The sequence below is a fragment of the Patiria miniata genome, unplaced genomic scaffold, assembly GCF_015706575.1.
Source record: "Patiria miniata isolate m_02_andy unplaced genomic scaffold, ASM1570657v1 HiC_scaffold_18, whole genome shotgun sequence".
Lineage (NCBI taxonomy): Eukaryota > Metazoa > Echinodermata > Asteroidea > Valvatida > Asterinidae > Patiria > Patiria miniata.
In genome coordinates, this window is record NW_024037056.1 from 3326407 (window position 1) to 3344040 (window position 17634).

The 17634-nt window shown below is 40.9% G+C and overlaps 2 protein-coding genes across 4 annotated transcripts; both read left to right on the plus strand.

Annotated features, from left to right (window-relative positions):
• Positions 1 to 1797: 1797 nt before the first annotated feature.
• LOC119725032 (carbonic anhydrase 3-like) lies at positions 1798 to 4558 on the plus strand. The gene is made up of 6 exons (XM_038196398.1): positions 1798 to 1837; positions 1972 to 2120; positions 2387 to 2479; positions 2968 to 3034; positions 3495 to 3655; positions 4351 to 4558. Exons 1-6 carry the CDS (start codon positions 1798 to 1800, stop codon positions 4534 to 4536), a joined length of 696 nt encoding a protein of 231 aa, XP_038052326.1. The 3' UTR covers positions 4537 to 4558.
• A 1314-nt stretch (positions 4559 to 5872) lies between these two features.
• Positions 5873 to 14747, plus strand: LOC119724237 (carbonic anhydrase 3-like). 3 transcript variants are annotated; one of them, XM_038195198.1, is made up of 9 exons: positions 5873 to 6004; positions 9351 to 9425; positions 10831 to 10866; positions 11329 to 11502; positions 11711 to 11859; positions 12567 to 12659; positions 13108 to 13174; positions 13644 to 13804; positions 14285 to 14747. In XM_038195198.1, exons 2-9 carry the CDS (start codon positions 9377 to 9379, stop codon positions 14477 to 14479), a joined length of 924 nt encoding a protein of 307 aa, XP_038051126.1. In that variant the 5' UTR covers positions 5873 to 6004; positions 9351 to 9376; the 3' UTR covers positions 14480 to 14747. The 3 variants fall into 3 exon arrangements, with proteins under 3 accessions (XP_038051126.1, XP_038051128.1, XP_038051127.1); XM_038195200.1 differs by lacking the exon at positions 5873 to 6004 and adding an exon at positions 7029 to 7074; XM_038195199.1 differs by lacking the exon at positions 5873 to 6004 and adding an exon at positions 8515 to 8672.
• Positions 14748 to 17634: the final 2887 nt, after the last annotated feature.

Below are 17634 nucleotides of genomic sequence, written 5' to 3' on the forward strand. Positions count from 1 at the left end.
TGTTGCCAATATAGGACACATTTTGTGCCAATGCGCAAAACGTACGTAGATCAATATTGGTTAATATTGACTGAACTTTGTTGAGGGACTGCCACAAATGTTTAGCCAATGCTATGCCAATATTACCATGTTTGACGGGACCGATCTTTTTCCAATGAGCGCACGTATACGTGAGGCCAAAATAGGGTAATATTGGGCCAATATTGCCCAACTTCTGCCCAATATTTGGCTTCCAAGATTGGCAGAATGTTTTATTTGCCAAGATAAGCCCAATCTTGACCCTAAGGTGTCTGTGCTGGCTGGGGTATCACCAAGCCGAGAGCTGGTTATCCGGGCTTGACACTTGAGCAGATGTAAATGTCGGAGCGGTCTTTCGATTATTCCAATCTGAATTTTTGAAATGTGCAAGTGTCTGCACGGCCCGCTCCAAAGCTGTATATCATATTGGTGACATCACCGAGTGTGTGTATACCCAAGCAAGAAAAAAGGTCATGAATTCGGCACAGGCTTTTACAGATCATATCAATTTTGCGGTCTTTTGAAGTCTTTTTTTTATAACAAAAGTGGCAATTTTAAAGTATTTTCTCTCCGTAGATGCCGCTGAATTCACTTACGATGACGGCTCTCATGGTGAGTCAACAAACGTCTTTGTCATTAAAACCTGTGTAGTTAGGCATTTTCTGACTTTGACCATGAGTTTGTACACTTTATTTTTTATGATTTTTATCTCTATAATATTTTAGCATTCAACCACAATTTTTAAGGGAAGTAACCGAAGGAGAGACGCCGCCTTTAGCCTTATAGTATATTATAGAGTATTATGTGGGGGGGGGGGGGGGGGGGTGCGTACCGGATTCGGTTCGAGCTAGCCCAGGTTTGACTCCGTTGTAACGCAATGAAGACGTCGTCCAACCTGGGCTAGGTTCGAGCAGTAGTCACCAGAGGTAGAAGGGCACAAATATAACCACTTTGCCGTACTGATAATCTTGACTGTTGGGTCTAGGTTTAATAACAAATCATTCGGATATTCACCGAACTTAGACCCTGCAATTGTTAAAGAAACCACTACTGGTTTAAGAAGTCCGAATGCTGAAGTTATATTTAAAAAAGTACTATGTCTTATTTTTACACAGGACCAGCCCACTGGCCTAGCCTTTTCCCCCAAGAATGCGCGGGTAGTCTGCAGTCACCTATCAATCTCGAGATGAGCCAGGCTACGGACAGCGATCTGGGCAATCTCGAGTTGGATACGTTTTTCTATCCTTCTGCAGACCCGGCTGGGACGGTAGTCAACAACGGTCATTCCGGTGCGTTACCTAAAACAGAGGGTGTGGGTTCAGTCATTATCTATCAGAAGCTGTTTCCCTGAGATATTTTGGTAATCTGTGATGAAATAGTCTTTGTCGTGATTTAAGGTAGACATTTGTTGGGCTCTGGCTATTGAACTCAGGTGTCCAGTTCATCTATTGAACTCTTCCGAGAAACGGTGCTTTAACAGGGACGCTGCAAGTTAAAAACGATTCAAAAGGGAAGAAAGTAAATGTGGCTCAAAATGGATTTTATTTTAATGGATGCCTCACTTAATGTACACCTTTACCAAGGGACACCTTTTGTTTCCAGTGTCAAAACTACATTAATCCTTGGGCAAGTGTGGGCTGCTGGGTCAGATAATGAACGTAAAATTTGCACTAAGATGAACAGAGGGCATTTAAAGGGATAGCTGTGAAGTTTTCAAGTAAATATTCTCCATCGGGAGGGTTTGTTTTTACCACACCAGGGAACGTATGAGGGGCATTTATGGACCACGGTGTACCCCATCTCCATCTCATCTCCATTGGTTAAGTCAGCAAAATATCCTGTCGGATATATCAACGCTAACTTGTACGACAATTTACTGCCTTTAAAGTTTTAGCTTTAAAGTCTTATGGTGTAATCAGTTCTTTAAAGCCACGACTTTTATTATCACCGCAGTGCAAATTAACTTCAACCAAGACTTTGTCATCAGTGGGGGCGGGCTTCCTGGAACGCAGTACAAGGTGGCCCAGCTTCACTACCACTTTGGTAGTACCTACGGACAAGGGTCGGAGCACGCCCTCGACGGCAGGCATTACGAAGCCGAGGTAGGAAATGTGAACACACGTTACCTTTGATCTTAGCAATGGCCACTCATTTATAGCATTACGCATACCCATTATTCACCAAACAGTATTCATTTTAAAGAAAGCTTGAATAATACCGTTGAATATAACTTCATGATCGTTGTTTTATTTTTAATTTATGCTAACGTGTTGCATTTGTATTGGTGTTTAAGAGTTTCACATAAGAATGCATGTGCCTCATAAGCCCGACATTCGATTCACACGTTGCTTTTGTTGCTTCAATGTAGATGCACCTGGTGACGTACGACACCCAGTATCCATCCTTTGCCGAAGCTGTAAAGCACAAAGACGGGTTAGCAGTTTTTGGAGGAATGATCGAGGTACTTTCTCGTGTAAAAAACCTGTTCAACAAGACTGCAAAGCTTCATTTCTTTTCATGTCACTTTGTTTTTTTATATGGTATTGCCGCCAGTTGAGGCGCTTTGGCGATTATCAAAAATATATATTTTTTTACGGAATACTGCTCTCCAATTGCAGTAATTAAGTAAAGGTTTTTGCATCATTTTCGTTGGTCGAAGGCTTTGGTAAAAGGGGAAAAATGAAGCCACTTGGACTGGTTTGAGTTTTATTTTGGATTTGCTAAAGTTGTTAACGATGTGTTAATCTACAACACGTTCCCAGATGAGGAAGTCATTATTTGTGTTATCAAAGTCGAGGCCTGGTCAGGATGACAAATCACTGTATCGAAAGCTCTCATTAGACAAGTGACATGGAACTGCAGGTACTTGGTAACCTCCAAGTTAACTTGGACAATCCCCCTTATGAAGGTAATTGTAAAAACGTTTTCCAATGCATCTGTTTCTTGAAGGTTGGGTTGTTCGACAACGCCCTATACGAAGACTTCCTGAGTGATGTAGAAGACATCGAGTACAAAGGTAAGTCAGGAAAATCATTTGTCTTGGGCATTTTGTAAAAAAAAACAATGTATTACTGACAAATTTGAACTGAGGGTTCGGAGTAAAAATACCTGCCAGGCTGTGTCAGATTTTGGTGTCATTTTACACGTATGGTAAATAAACATTATAAGGTGTTGGTTTACACATTTACGGCGCAGTTGTAAGATCGCGGAGTGAAACATGGATCAACCTGTTTGCTGCCACCAAGCGACAAGAAGCCTGCACTTGTAAGGGGTTAGGGTTATGAATTATGAATATTAATGTTGCTAGGGGATTCCGCGTTCTCTCTACTCGGTTGCCAAACGTTTGGGTTTCTACAGTCTTGGCTTAAGCAGTTTTGGGCACAAGCAGTGTAAACGCAGATCGACCTTTTTGCTGCTACAAAGCGACCATTAGCATGCTAGTCTTAGATCATGAATATTCATGTCTGTTTATACAGGGGATTCTAGCGACTTCTCTCTGCCCTGCTGCTTGGTGGATCTGCTGCCTAAGGATTTTGGTGATTTCTACCGCTACCGTGGCTCACTGACCACGCCTCACTGCAACGAGGTGGTCATCTGGACCGTGTGGAGGACACCTGTGCGACTGTCTGCAGGGCAGGTATATGATCTGAGAAGTAGTGATGTATTACCTAACATGGAAGTGTAATAAACGTTGTCACTGTTATTTTTGTGATTTTTATTGTCATCACTGTCACCTTCGTTGTCATTATAATCCCTGTCACTTTCACTGTCATCGTTGTCACCTTCGTTGTCACTGTAATCGATGTTACCCTTCCTGTAATCATTGTCACATTCGGAGTTACTGTGATCGTTTTCAACTTCGTTGCCATTGTAATCGTTGTCACCTTCATTGTCACCTTCGTTGTCACTGTTATCGTTGTTAACTTTATTGTCATCATTCTCAACTTCGTTGTGATTGTGATCGTTGTCACCTTCATTGTTATCATCCCCATCCCCACCTTCATTGTCATCACCGTCACATTCGTTGTCACTGTCGTCATCGTAACCTTCTTCGTCATTGTTTTCATTGCCACCTTCATCGTGTATTACAGCAGTATCTTCATTCCGTTACCTTCGTCATGCATTATCTTCATTTAAAGCAGTGGTATGAGCAAAGTTACCGTAGTAGCAGTTTCAATACCAGATCCAATATAGATTTACTGCAATGCAAATAGTGCCAACGTAGAAGCGTAAAAGACTTTACTTTTTTCAAATTGTAAAGGCTTTTACGCGTCGAAATGTGAAGGTACGAGTGGTACCCGATCACTGAGCACCGTCTCTTTTTTGACACAGCTTGGGGTGTTCCGGAGCCTGTACCACACTGACGAGAATGCTGTGACCGAGGAACCACTGGCGAATAACTACCGCCCTCTGCAGCCGGTCAATGGACGTGACATCCAGTACAATGGCGAGCATAACTATCGCTGGGTGCTGGACTTCGAGCATTCTCTGTTGCCGCCTCCTCCAATCGATGACTAGAGTTGGCATTCCGTCTGAGTTTTCGCAGTTTCACAAGTGAAGTTCTTTGAGCAAAGACCTTTTAACGTGATAATTGAGCAAGGGCACTGTTATTTAATGCAGATTGAAGTTTAAAACCGAATTTAATTGATTTTAACGTAATTTAATAATCGCCGATCATTGGAGTCAATTATTATTGAATATGATGGTATATTAATTAACATATCTATTAGTCGTCTTGTGTTTGGGTATAATTAAATTAGCATTCTTTTGGTCAGTTGTCCTGAGAAAATAAAATATAAATCAGTGAAGATCGGTGAGTACTGCGCATGCGTCAGCAAGGACAGCGCCATATTGGTTAGAATCAACTATACCGTCATCCATTAAGCAAACCAACTTTACCTATCACTTTGAATCACCATAATTGTTTAATTTCTGTGAAACACTGAGCAAAGCTTCATCTTGAAATAAAATACGATTTATTGGAGAGCCATTTATTGGAGAGACCATTTCCGCTTTGTGGCAGCAGACAAATTGTATGTTATTAGCCATCCGAGTTTGCGCACAAGATACTATGCTTGAAGGAAGTGATAAAGTAAAAGTAGTAGCGGATTTCCAGCTACGTCTTCAGCTAACGGTATAACAACCCAAACTCAAAACAAACGTCAATAAACAGCATAAACATATCTTTTTAAAGTTGTCTAGATTTTCTGCGACAATGGTTTAAACATAGCTCAAAATAACATAAAGCAAAAACAACTCGTAAATCAAGGGACGAGGAAAACCTCAGAAAACCTCAAGGAGACAAACACGCGGAGCTCCTTTGCGACATCCATATATCAAAATCATCAACTCTGTATATCAGTAGGGACAGCAGAAAGTCCCCATAACTCGGGTTCGGTTTGCCTATCAATAAAAATAAACTTCCCAGTATCGCGGTGACGGCCCACCCGCGTGCACACATACCCCCATCTTGTCTTAGAGTATTACGTTTTATTAACCAACCAACCATTCAGTACATAACAGTTCTATAGAAATACGCTGTCACTGTCAGGAAGCCAGCCAGTCTAACTGACAACATATGGTGCTTTTCTTGGCCATACAGACGGATATTTTTTTTAAAAGGCAACCATAACGGTTGATGGCACGACAAAGGACACGATGTTTTTTTTAAAGGGCACTTGTTAACAAAAGAAGGGTACACCTTACAAATATTGGGGGGTAAGTGCTAGGAAAAAAATGTCATTTCAATGTAAAAGGGCAGTCTTTACAAAATATTAGGGGCACTGCACTAGTAATAAAACAATTTCTCGGTATTAGTGTTGAGGCCTTAGCCTGTGACAATAGCTTTCGTGGCGGTATCTGCTTTGACACAGACGTGCCGTTAGCTTTCGACTATTAATAGAGTGAAATCGCGCTTGTTTGTGATTCAGCAAACAGTCTTCGTCCGGGACCGCTCGGGAAAGCCTTCTGCAAGGCAGCATTACAGGTAGCTTTCATTTCTTCATAATTAATTGCCCATTATCTCCGCTATAAAGCACCAAAGGCGCATGTGTATGCAGGGAGGTGCGTATAGCAAGGTAATTTTTATTGAGGGGTGGGGGCGGGTACTCTCTAAATTCCAAAGGGTGAAATTAGGGACTAGACGTTTTAGAGTGAAAATCACTCTCAGTTTCGATTGGAAAAGTCTGAAAAAAAAAAGAACCACTTCAGTCGAAGCTCGAGTCAAAACTCGATCTTTATACGATTGAAGAAATTTCACTTTAAAACGTCTAGTCCCTAGTTTCCGACTGTGGGAGTGAATCTTCACTGGAATGGAGTGAGTTTTCACCTTTGGAATTTACAGAGTAAACATTTCTGGAAAAGGGCACTCGCACGTATTCATGCTGAAATGTAGACACCTTTTTCTCCGGACACTTTGCCTTCGTAATATCAAAAATTCACATGCTTTTGTTGTGTTCATTTAAGCTCAAACCTCTGTGTGGGCCCGTTTCCGGGCGACAATCCCCGTAAAATTGCCACTTTTTTCGACGTTTCCAATCATAGATTGATAACCATGCGGTCTTTTTCAATGGGTTAAACGGTTCTATACAATTTAACTCTTCGTCCTTCTCATGATATATATTATATTTTTTTTATCTTGAACAAAATCCACGTACTTTCGGCTTTGAAAATGTGAAGTTTTCTTCAGGAGTTAACCGTCTGTCGATTGGGATGCTGTCCAAAATCGACGATTATGCACACTAACAGACAAAACATGGTGCTTTTCAGGGAGATTCAGGCGCAAAATGAGAAAAAGGAAGTCGTAACGGCCTGCTGCACAAAAAAAAAGACATGCAATTTCTCGAAGCGAATCCTGTAGGCCTACTAGTGTCGTGGCCGGCCTTGACCTGTGACAATATAGCATTTATGGACGGGATCACGCATTCTGATTTGCTGACAATATAGACACACACGTGCTTTAGGCTTCCGACTAAAGAGCGAAATCGCGCTTGTTTGTGACTTAGTGAAGAGTTTTCGTCCAGGACCGGTCGGGAAAACCTTCTCCACTGCAGCATTGTAGGTAACTTTCACTTCTTCATAATTTGTTTTGCCCCTAATCACCGCTATAAAGCGCAAAAAGGTACACGTGTGTTGCAAAGATGTGTCCTAGCGTTTGTTTATGGTGTAAATCCAGGACACACACGTGCACCATCATCGACGAATCGAGGACAGGAACCAAATCGAACACGACCTCGATTAGAAAACGTGTACAAAACCAACGAGAGCTGTTGAAAAAAAGTTATTGTATAAACAAAGGAAAAAGGAAGAGGAACAATAGAACATCCTCGATTTACACCATAAACAAACGGTTGGGTTTTCACTCATTAATTGTACACGAGTTTTTGACTTTTTAAAGGGCCCATGCATTGTACTTTTTAATGCAATTCTTGAAAATTTGAAGGGCATTTTAGTGCCTTTTTGGTTTTTATGCTCATGCGAATTTCCATATTCATGAGCAAAACTGTGATGTCATTTCAGGCAGAAACCTCTGTTACAGCTATTTCAGCACTTGAAGTTGCCAGAATTTTGGAAAATTTTTGTGTCCAAACAAAAAGATTTCTGTATCCAATAAACAAAGGCAAATTCATATGAAGAGTAATTATTCAATGTACATGATGTAGAGTAAAAATGAGGCAAAATACATAGGGAAACATGAAACGCCAATCTTAACAAATTTTCTGAAATATGAATAATTTACCATTTAACTGCCAGAGAGTTAGTGACTGGTAGGTATTAGCCCATACGTAACAGCTATGCCACAGCAAAATGGTCACAGATGGCCTTACTGAAATAAAAGTATTAATGACACTTATAAATACGTGTGCGTGTGAACATTTGTTATTTTTCACAAGAACATTATCTACAGTTTACATTATACAGAAATAACAACATCTTAAATAACCAAACTTTGGGAGTTGAGGTTGTTTGGCATATACATCAATTAAATAGCCGCAATAATGCAATACTGATGGATGCACCAAATACAGGTACCGGCAGAACTTGACTAAAACAGAAGCTCCGACATTTGGGTTTCACTTTTTTTAATCACCATGTACATTGACTTCAGCAACCAGGTGTCAAACTTGTGAGTTATTGTACACATTATTATTTCAGGCAATACTTCTTACCGCAGGAAAATAAACTTTCCCGCGGAGCGAAACCTCACGTACTTAGTCACAGATGGTCGCAGATGGGATTACTGAAATAAAACTATTAATGACACTTATAAATACGTGTGCGAGTGAACATTTGTTATTTTTCACAAGAACATTATCTACAGTTTACATTATACAAAAATAACAACATCTTAAATAACCAAACTTTGGGAGTTGAGGTTGTTCAGCATATACATCAATTAGGATATTAAATAGCCGCAATAATGCAATATTGATGGAGGCACCACAAACAGTTACCAGCAATGTTCTTAGTGAAAATACTGAAATACCGTCACTAAAACATACAAAATTACATTAGCAAATTGGTTTTTTAAATTGACCTCACGGGAAGGTACTTCTGTGCGAAAAGGGGCCGTCAGAAGCCAGATACAGCTAGGCGAGGCTTCATAATTGTAGCAACTAGCAAAGTAAGGGCAACGGATGCAACAGCAGAAAAAGGTAATGTGGCTGAACTCAGGAACTGCAAAGAAGGAAGAAAGAACAGCGCTCTACGTCGATCCTTCTCTCGGGACGGCAAGTGCAGGAATGACTGTCTTGAATTTCGCGCTGCACCACGCCCTAACGCTCACCTAAGCACAGCCATTTCACTTGTTGGCCTTTCAGCAAAACGAAAACAAATAACATGATACGGATGTGTTTGAATTGTTTTGTTTTGCTGAAAGAACGCACACCTTATTTTGTGATCCGTGGACGGAACTTTAAAACGGTGGTTGTGTTTTAAATTCCGTAACTTCAAAAGTACATAAGTGATTTGAATGATTCTTGTACTAAAAAAAGCTTATGAAGTGGGCTTTAATATCCTAGATTTTGGATTCGCTACATGCAGAACTTCACTAAAACAGAAGTCCCGACATTTGGGTTTCACTTTTTAATCACCCTGTACATTGACTTGACCAACCAGGTGTCAAGCTTGTGAGTAATTTATTATTACACATTATTATTTCAGGCAAGACTTCTTACCGCAGGAAATTTAAACTTTCCCGCGTAGCGAAACCTCATTGAATAAAAAAAAACACTTGTGAAATAAATAAGCGTTCGATTATCACCACGGGGATCATACAGGTGAACTGCTGCCTAATCGCTGATACCAAACTCTTAATTGTCTACTTTCTCCAGGATCAAACGACGCAACCAGGCTAAAGATGACAGCTTTACGTGCTCTTGCCATCATTTTGATGGTGCCGCTCATTTGTAAGTTGATAAATACAATATTTCATACTAGAGTACAACCAGTTTCATCTTCAACCCTTTTAAATAAAACGAAAACTATTCTGAATGAAAATTAGTTTGACGAGAAAGAAAACGATGCTTTTAAATTTGATTGTTCATGGCTTGTGATGATGGCCAGTACAAGACTCTACCTTTTGATCTATTTCCCAGTCAGTTCGCGTTACTAAAGAGCAAAACGAGTTCAACATTTTTTGGTAGATGTGTTACTGGTTTGAGTCCCATTTTTTCTTTTACAACCCGGTTATAAATGCGATATATTGCGGCCCCTTTCATAAACCCTTTCACAAAAATCAACACTTTTGATCCGGCAGTGCTCCATGATACGACACGGGTCGAATGGCGGCTGCCTACGGCGCCTTTACATGCCTTCGGCTTGACCGCGTTGTATAAGCTGCGTCCTTCGCATTTCACCCCCTTATTGTGATAGTTGAGATTGAACGAAATAAAAGGCCGTTCGATACAAACTGTTTGATAAAATAAAATCTTTAAGTGTAGATGTATAATACTTCAGCCTAGGTCAGCAAAAGCCCGGCTATAAAAGCGACCACGGCGACCAGTTTCATAACCCCTTTCACAATGGACTTGTATAGGCGTGGGCACTATCAGGGTCAGTGGTGAAAACATCTATGCCTTTGGGCACCAGTTTATTCAGTTGCTATGAGTTTATACCATTCAGCACTCCAGACTCAGTATAGCCGCTGAGTTTTAAGTAAATAGGTATGGGAACAAGATATAGCCAATCCTGGTAAAACTGCCGTCATAGAACTGCGCGTGATTGAAGTGTAACTGTGCAAATTGAAGTGACACTGTGCAAAGAAAAAAGGCTGGAAAAACAGCCGAATGGTGGAAACAGACGTCGAAGGAGAGGTGAAAATTCAAAGAGATTGGGCATAATCAGAGCGTGGTTATTAATTAAAATATGGCCGTTAAAAACAAAAGTCCGAGGCTCGTGCCCTTTCTTCCTCGTCTGATTAACGTAATTATCATGGCTGTTAATTTTGCCGATGAAGTTTTAACAACTGCTGATAGCAAGTAATAATTGTCAAAGATTGAGAAAATGAAGAAAAAAAATGACATCGATGCAATCCTGACTGACACATGAATATTCATTGTAAAGCTTTGAAAAAACAGTTGCTTATCATCACCCCGATTAGGTCTTTTGAAGCAAGATATTCGACGGAAAGGACCTTCCTCTTTTGTGGTGGTCATTTTGTTCTCGGAATCTCTGGAATTATTTTGATATCTAGGGGACAAAATTCGACAAAGCAACTCACTCCTTTGTATTTTCAGTAGATTACGAAATCAGGCTACGTATTTCCCTGAATGAATAAACACGTTATGAATGTGAAACTATTTTCCCCTACAGATGCCGCCGAATTCACATACGATAACGGCCCGCACGGTGAGTCATTAAATTAACATTGGCATGGAAGTTGACTGAATTTGACTAGTGTAACACAATTTGTGACATGACGCGAATCCTTTAAAGGTCCATGAAGGAGAGATGTTACATGCATATAATCGAGTTTATGGCTTCAGACTAGCGCCCCTTGAATAAAGACATTGACGAATTTGGGAACCGCCAACATAGGGCAGAATAGCTCAGTTGGTAGAGCACCGGAACGGCAATCCGGAGGTGACAGGTTCCAACCCAACTCTAGTCAATTTCTTTGTTCAATTAAAAAAAAAGTGAACCTTGGGATGGCATACCGCTTTGGGTTCGAAACTGAGACAACAAGTTCTCCTAAATATCCGCCTTGAATCTTGGATTGAACTAAATCTTTCAAATCCTCACAGAGTTTAGATCTTGCATATAAAAGTGATATCATAGTAAAAGTAACAAAGACGTATCACTCCTACACAGGACCATCCCACTGGGCTAGCCTTTTCCCCAAGGAGTGCGCGGGTAGTCTGCAGTCACCTATCAATCTCAAGATGAGCCAGGCTACGGACAAAGATCTGGGCAAACTTGAATTGGATACCTTCTTCACGTCCTGCAAATGGCCGACTGGGACGGTAGTCAACAACGGTCATGCGGGTAAGTAAAACAGGGGGTAGTTTGAGGGTGAGGTGCACCGTCATCTCTCGGGGGAGGGGAGGGTTGAGGGAGCACCTGGTTTCCTGAAATGTTTCGGTAATCTTTAGTGAAATTGTAGATACAGATTTGTTTCCTGAGCTTCATATTCATCAGTTGCAACGTATCGAGGTCTATTATTTGAGGCAACTATTATTATTATCACCCACAGTGCAAATTGCTTTCAACCAAGAGTTTGTCATCGGTGGGGGCGGGCTTCCTGGAAAGCAGTACAAGGTGGCCCAGCTTCACTACCACTTTGGAAGCAAAAACGGACAAGGGTCGGAGCACGCCCTCAACGGCAGGCACTACGAAGCTGAGGTAAGAAATATATACTCGGATTACTATGGGCTCCGTGCGCCAACAAAAGAGGGCGCCCTTTACCTAGCAACGATGTCCCATGGGCGGGACATTTAGCTGGTTGTCGCGCACTGAGGCTTGTTTGTGAAGCACATACACCACGGGATTTGTACTGCACACGCAGAGGTACGGCCGCGCGTTGCGGCAAATTGCAGTCAGGCAAGATGGCGTCGGTCGGTCACCCCCAACTGTACTTTTTCTGCCGTAGAGGGGGTACTTGTGAACGGAGCGGATAGGGTACCGAAGTCTGATGTCAGCTGCCTTTGTTCTGCTTTTACGCGCTGATTCACGTGCTAATGTTGATCTGTACACCTAATCTATGGGCGTAAACCAGAATACAAGGCAGCTGAGTAGCCATCTCGATAGCATTTATACAACCTTACAATTATACAACAATATACTAGTTAAGAATATTGTTGTCTGTAATATTTAAATTACACGCTTACCTGTTGTGTGGGGAGTGGTGTAGACTTTTTGAACAGTTTTACATGTACATGTACAAGTACATGTACATGTACATTCACATGCACATGCACATGTACATGCACATGTACGTGATCAAGGTACATGTACATGTACATATACATGTATATGTACATGCACATGTACATGTACATGCACATAAACGGTACCTTCGGTTGAAAGTTATTTTTATCTTTTGAATGTAGATGCACCTGGTGACGTACGACACCAAGTATCCATCCTTTGACGAAGCTGTGAAGAACAAAGACGGGTTAGCAGTGTTTGCAGGAATGATCGAGGTACTTTGTGTGTAAAACAGTCTGCAACGAGACGCACGAAACCCTTCATACTCGAGCGCCCTCTAGTGTCCTGCTGCCACTTGAGGGCGCTTTGTTTAATCAAAGACATGTTATAAAATGGCGCTGGAATTGCGTAGAGTAAATCTTTTGCATTTTCGTCGCCAAGGGACCTTCACAAAAGAAAATAAATACATCCCCTCGACTGTGGTGTTATAGAAAATGTTAACGTACATGTCACATAGCACACGATTCAATGCAAATTTGAACTGTTGATTGCGTCAACAAGGTTGGGGCTTAAGTTGCAATTACGTGGATCACAAAAATCTATTTCAATCTGGCGAACACGCTCATGATAAAAGTTGTAATTAATTCCAGGATCATGCTGACAGGACCACATTCTCTTTTAACAGGTAATGGTAGTTATCCAATTCATTTGTTTCTTTTTTAGGTGGGCTTCTTCGAAAACCACTTATACAAAGACTTCCTAAGTGCTGTAAAAACTGTCAAGTACAAAGGTAAGTCAGGAAGATTGTTTGTATTACATTCATTCAAAGAAATTTGAATAACTTGACAAATATTAACTGAGAGTTTCAGGCAGAAACAACACCAGCCATTCACTGTGTCAGATATTTTTGGAATGTTATATATTTGGTCATAAAATGTTACCGTATTGGTTTTCACATTGATGGCGCAGTTGAAAGCTTACAGGGAGTACAAGGTTGATCAACTTGTTTGCTGCCACCAAGCGGCCATAGCCGTGCAAGTCTTCGGTTATGAATATTCATGTTTGTTTATGAAGGAAATTCCAGGAGTTCTCTCTACCCTGTTGCAACACGTTCGAGACAGTCAGATTTGGTTTCAGTTTTGAGCAGTTTTGAGCATGTATCATTGCATGGCATTGTATAATCAACATATTTGCTGCCACCAAGCGACCATTAGCCTGCTAGTCTTATAGATCATGAATATTCATGTCTGTTTATGCAGGATATTCCCGCAAGTTCTCTTTGCCCTGCTGCTTGGTGGATCTGTTGCCTAATGACTTTGGTGATTTCTACCGCTACCGTGGCTCACTGACCACGCCTCACTGCAACGAGGTGGTCATTTGGACCGTATGGAGGAAACCTGTGCGACTGTCTTCGGCCCAGGTAGGTGACACTTCATGTATACAGTATATTGAGAAGTACACGTAGTGCTGTCATGCCTAACCTGTCAGTGTCGTATTCGTTGTCATTGTAATTGTTGTTACCTTCATCGTCATCACCGTAAGCTTCGTTGTCATCATCATCAGCTTTGTTGTCATTCTCATCGTAGTCGCCTTCATAAATTGTCATCATTGTCACCTTCGTTGTCACCTTATTTGTCATCAATCATTGTCAACTTCATTGTCATCATCGTCACCTTCGTTGTCATATTCATTGTCATCATTGTCACCTTCGTTGTCACTCAGTCATTATTGTCACCGTCGTTGTCATTGTAATCATTGTCGCCTTCATTGTCATCACCGTCACATTCATTGCTATTGGCTTCATTGATAGCAGCAGCATGATGTCGAAACGATCTGTCGAAACATGAATGTGGAAAATCTATCCTGATTATTGAATTCGCCCTTCACTTTTCTCACACAGATTGGGGTGTTCCGGAGCCTGTACAGCAGCGAAGATCACGCTGTTACCAAGGTACCGCTGGCTGATAACTACCGCCCTCTGCAGGCGGTCAATGGTCGTAAAATCCTGTACAATGGCGTGCATAACTATCGCTGGGTGCTGAACCTCGAGAATGTGCTGTTTCCACCTAAGACTAAGAGTCCTTATTTCGTCTGAGTTTTCGCAGTTTCATAAGTGAAGTTCTCTGCGCAAGGGCCTTTTTCACGTGGTTATTAAACAAGGGCACTGCATATTAAATACAGAATGAAGTTGAAATTTAAGTTTAATTGATTTAAAAGTAACAACTGCGGATCATTAGTTTCATCGTTATTGAGTATCAAGGGATATTAATTAATGCATTTATTAATCGTTGGTGTATGGGGGAAATTAATTTAGCATTCTTCATTTGTCCTTTTGGAATTAAATATCATTCATTTAAAATAGATCACAGCATTATTGACTCCGTTTCTGGCGACATTGTGCTACGGCCAGCAAACCAGTACAATTACAGGGCACTAAACATTAAATACGGAATGAAGTTTAAAGTTGAATTTAATTCATTTTACAAAATTTAATAACTACTAATCATTGGTGTAATTGTTGCTGAATAATGAAGGCATACTAATCAAGGTATTTCATATAACAGTCCAGAATCCTCAAATTTTCATAATTACAATTTTTCAAAAGAAAAAGCCCGAGGCATTTACGGTTAGTAATCGTCTTTTTGTATGGGTACAATTAAGTTAGCATTGGCCAGTTATCCTGTTGAAATAAAATAGCAATCAGTTAAAACCGATCAAAGCAATATAGACTTTCGGTCAGTACTGCGCATGCGTCATCAAGGACAGAGTCGTATTGGTTAGGATCAACTACAGTCGTCCATTTAGCAAACTATTTTTTATCTATCACTTTGAATCACCATATCTTAATTTTTAATTTCTATGAATCACTGAGCAAAGCTTTATCTTGAAATGAAATACGATTTTATTTTCCAACTTATTTTCCAACTTATTTTCTCAATTCAAATATTATAATTGTCGAAAAAGTAGGAAAGGCCGATCTGTAAAAAAAAGAAGGAATAATCGGGCTAAATTTTAAAAATTAGAATCGTTGGGGTTCGGTTCTCCTGTTATAAGTTACAGAAAATCGTTAAATCTTGATACATACCAGCAGTTTTCTTCGCTCGTAACTACCTCCCAAACAGGCCGCTGGGAAGGGCTAATCGCCTCGGCACAAAATTTTGCGAAGAAAGCACAGGTGCGCAAAGCATTGTGGGGAGCTTACTGCCGCAACCAAAGCACGTACATTCTGTGCGCACGTGTCATGCGCAGGCGGAAGGCTTGACCCGCGTTATCGTTCAAACAAAATCTATCCAATGAGGGCTCGAAGAAATTACGTCACGCATCCAGAAGAAATTAGCCCTTCCAAGCGCCCTGCTTGGTTGATGGGTAGGCCAATGAGAGAGGCACTTTACTTCTTATACTTTTGGCATTTCCAATCAAATTATTTGAAATTATTAATTTCACGATTCCGTCATTGCAACGCCAACTTCAATAATGGGAAATGCATGCAACACATTTCATTTGGCCTTTCGTATGTACGTTATTGTTGAGGCTTGTAAACGATTAAACTAATAAACAGATAATTCTTGAAAGAGCAAAGTTGGACTGCATTTAATTTCCTGTTGATTTCCACGTGACCTTATCACATGACCTTCCCTCTGGCGTGTGTTATATTTCTGGCCTATACCCTACCGGCACCCCATGCCCTATTCAACATTAATACACCTTGACCGGACGTGACGCTACTGGTGTCCCCGTGAGCTGGCTCAAATTGACGGGTGTTGTTTGTTCGCGGTGCCCGGAGGCGCGAACTTGTTTACGGAATAACCTCCTATACGTGACAGTTATAATGTAATATCGGTTGACCTTACTCGTCAATTATCTCAACCTTACCGAGGCGCGAAGCAAAAGGTGTCGGTGTGGTGCAAACAACTTAAGTTTCTTGCTTCAAATCGTAGATGAATATTGAACGGCTTGACTATATGGCCATTCAGTATAAGATCTAGTACCCCTCCCCGGTTCAACCGATAATGTTACTAATGATAGACAAATGGGGGCCAAAACTATCAATGGAATGCTAAAGTTTCTACATTTTATTCTCAAATTGCCTTAGAATACGGGAGAAAGCATCGCAGATCTCAAGATATTCCCTGGGCAACTCCAGACCCCCCCCCCCCCCCCACGTCTTCACTCAGCCCCACCTTTTGTATCACCCCCCCCCCCCGTTTTCTAAAAGTTAGATCCGCCCCTGCCGTTCGTATGTATGTGTATGTAGGAAAAGGCAATGTGTTTTGATACGGGTGCAACATTAACAGATTCATTTTGGTAGTTTTTTATTTCATTAGAAGGTGAATTGAATCTTGCAGATGTTACAGTTTCGATAAATGTGATTGCAGCGGACCAAAATTGTATTGATTTGGAGAAATATTCCCCCACCCCCTCTCCATTAAAACACTGTGTACATACAGTAGATGGCAGAGAATTGCTCACTTGATACCCTCCGTACCGCTATCTGTGACTAGTGGTAATTTTGTTGGGCGCCCTCTGTTGTCCATCACCACAAGCAGGTGATGAGCACCCAAATATAACTCTACGTATAATCACTACAAAAAAAAATCCAAAAGACTTGGGATTTCCCCTGCCTTTTTTTCTTTCTATTTTAATGGAGTCCCTAATGTAAGCCATCGATCCATCAATGTCTACGGGATTCCGACCGTGAATTCTTCTCAGTTTTGTACCGGGGTCTCCACCGACCGAGACCGGAGGGCAACTCCCGCCGGACTGCTCGTCGCCCCGAGGCGTATAAATCAAAGAATTCGACACGGGCGCCGCGAAATTGAATTACCGGGACTCGTAATTCTGTCAGCTTGGATGAAATTAAACAAATCTACCGTTATTGAATATTATCTTTCCTTTTATTTCCGAAACTGATACCAAATGACAAGGGTTTCTAGTCGGGGTTGAGTTAAAGTATTCCCGTGAGAACTACATGTCCTTTTTACTTTAGAATAAACCTAGGTATTTAAGGAAAAACAGCAAGATAGGTAATACTGAAAGCCTGTTACAAGACAGATACCAAATATGATATCTTGCTTGTTAAAATAATCCATTCATAGAAAAGAAAAATATAATATGTTTCCAAGGAAATCACATAAATCACATTCTGAATTTACATGACTTTCAAAACTGCGTACCTGCAATAACTGCGTATAAATCAACTACCCGTAACATTCTTCTCGTATTGAAAGATGGAAACTTAAATACACACTC

Coding starts and splice junctions, on each gene's coding strand:
- LOC119724237 (XM_038195198.1), top strand. CDS start 9,377: ATGACAGCTTTACGTGCTCTTGCCATCATTTTGATGGTGCCGCTCATT. Junction 9,426..10,830: donor TTTGATGGTGCCGCTCATTT/GTAAGTTGATAA, acceptor TTTCCCCTACAG/ATGCCGCCGAATTCACATAC. Junction 10,867..11,328: donor ATACGATAACGGCCCGCACG/GTGAGTCATTAA, acceptor ACTCCTACACAG/GACCATCCCACTGGGCTAGC.
- LOC119725032 (XM_038196398.1), top strand. CDS start 1,798: ATGGACCACGGTGTACCCCATCTCCATCTCATCTCCATTG. Junction 2,480..2,967: donor TTTTTGGAGGAATGATCGAG/GTACTTTCTCGT, acceptor TGTTTCTTGAAG/GTTGGGTTGTTCGACAACGC. Junction 3,656..4,350: donor TGCGACTGTCTGCAGGGCAG/GTATATGATCTG, acceptor TTTTTGACACAG/CTTGGGGTGTTCCGGAGCCT.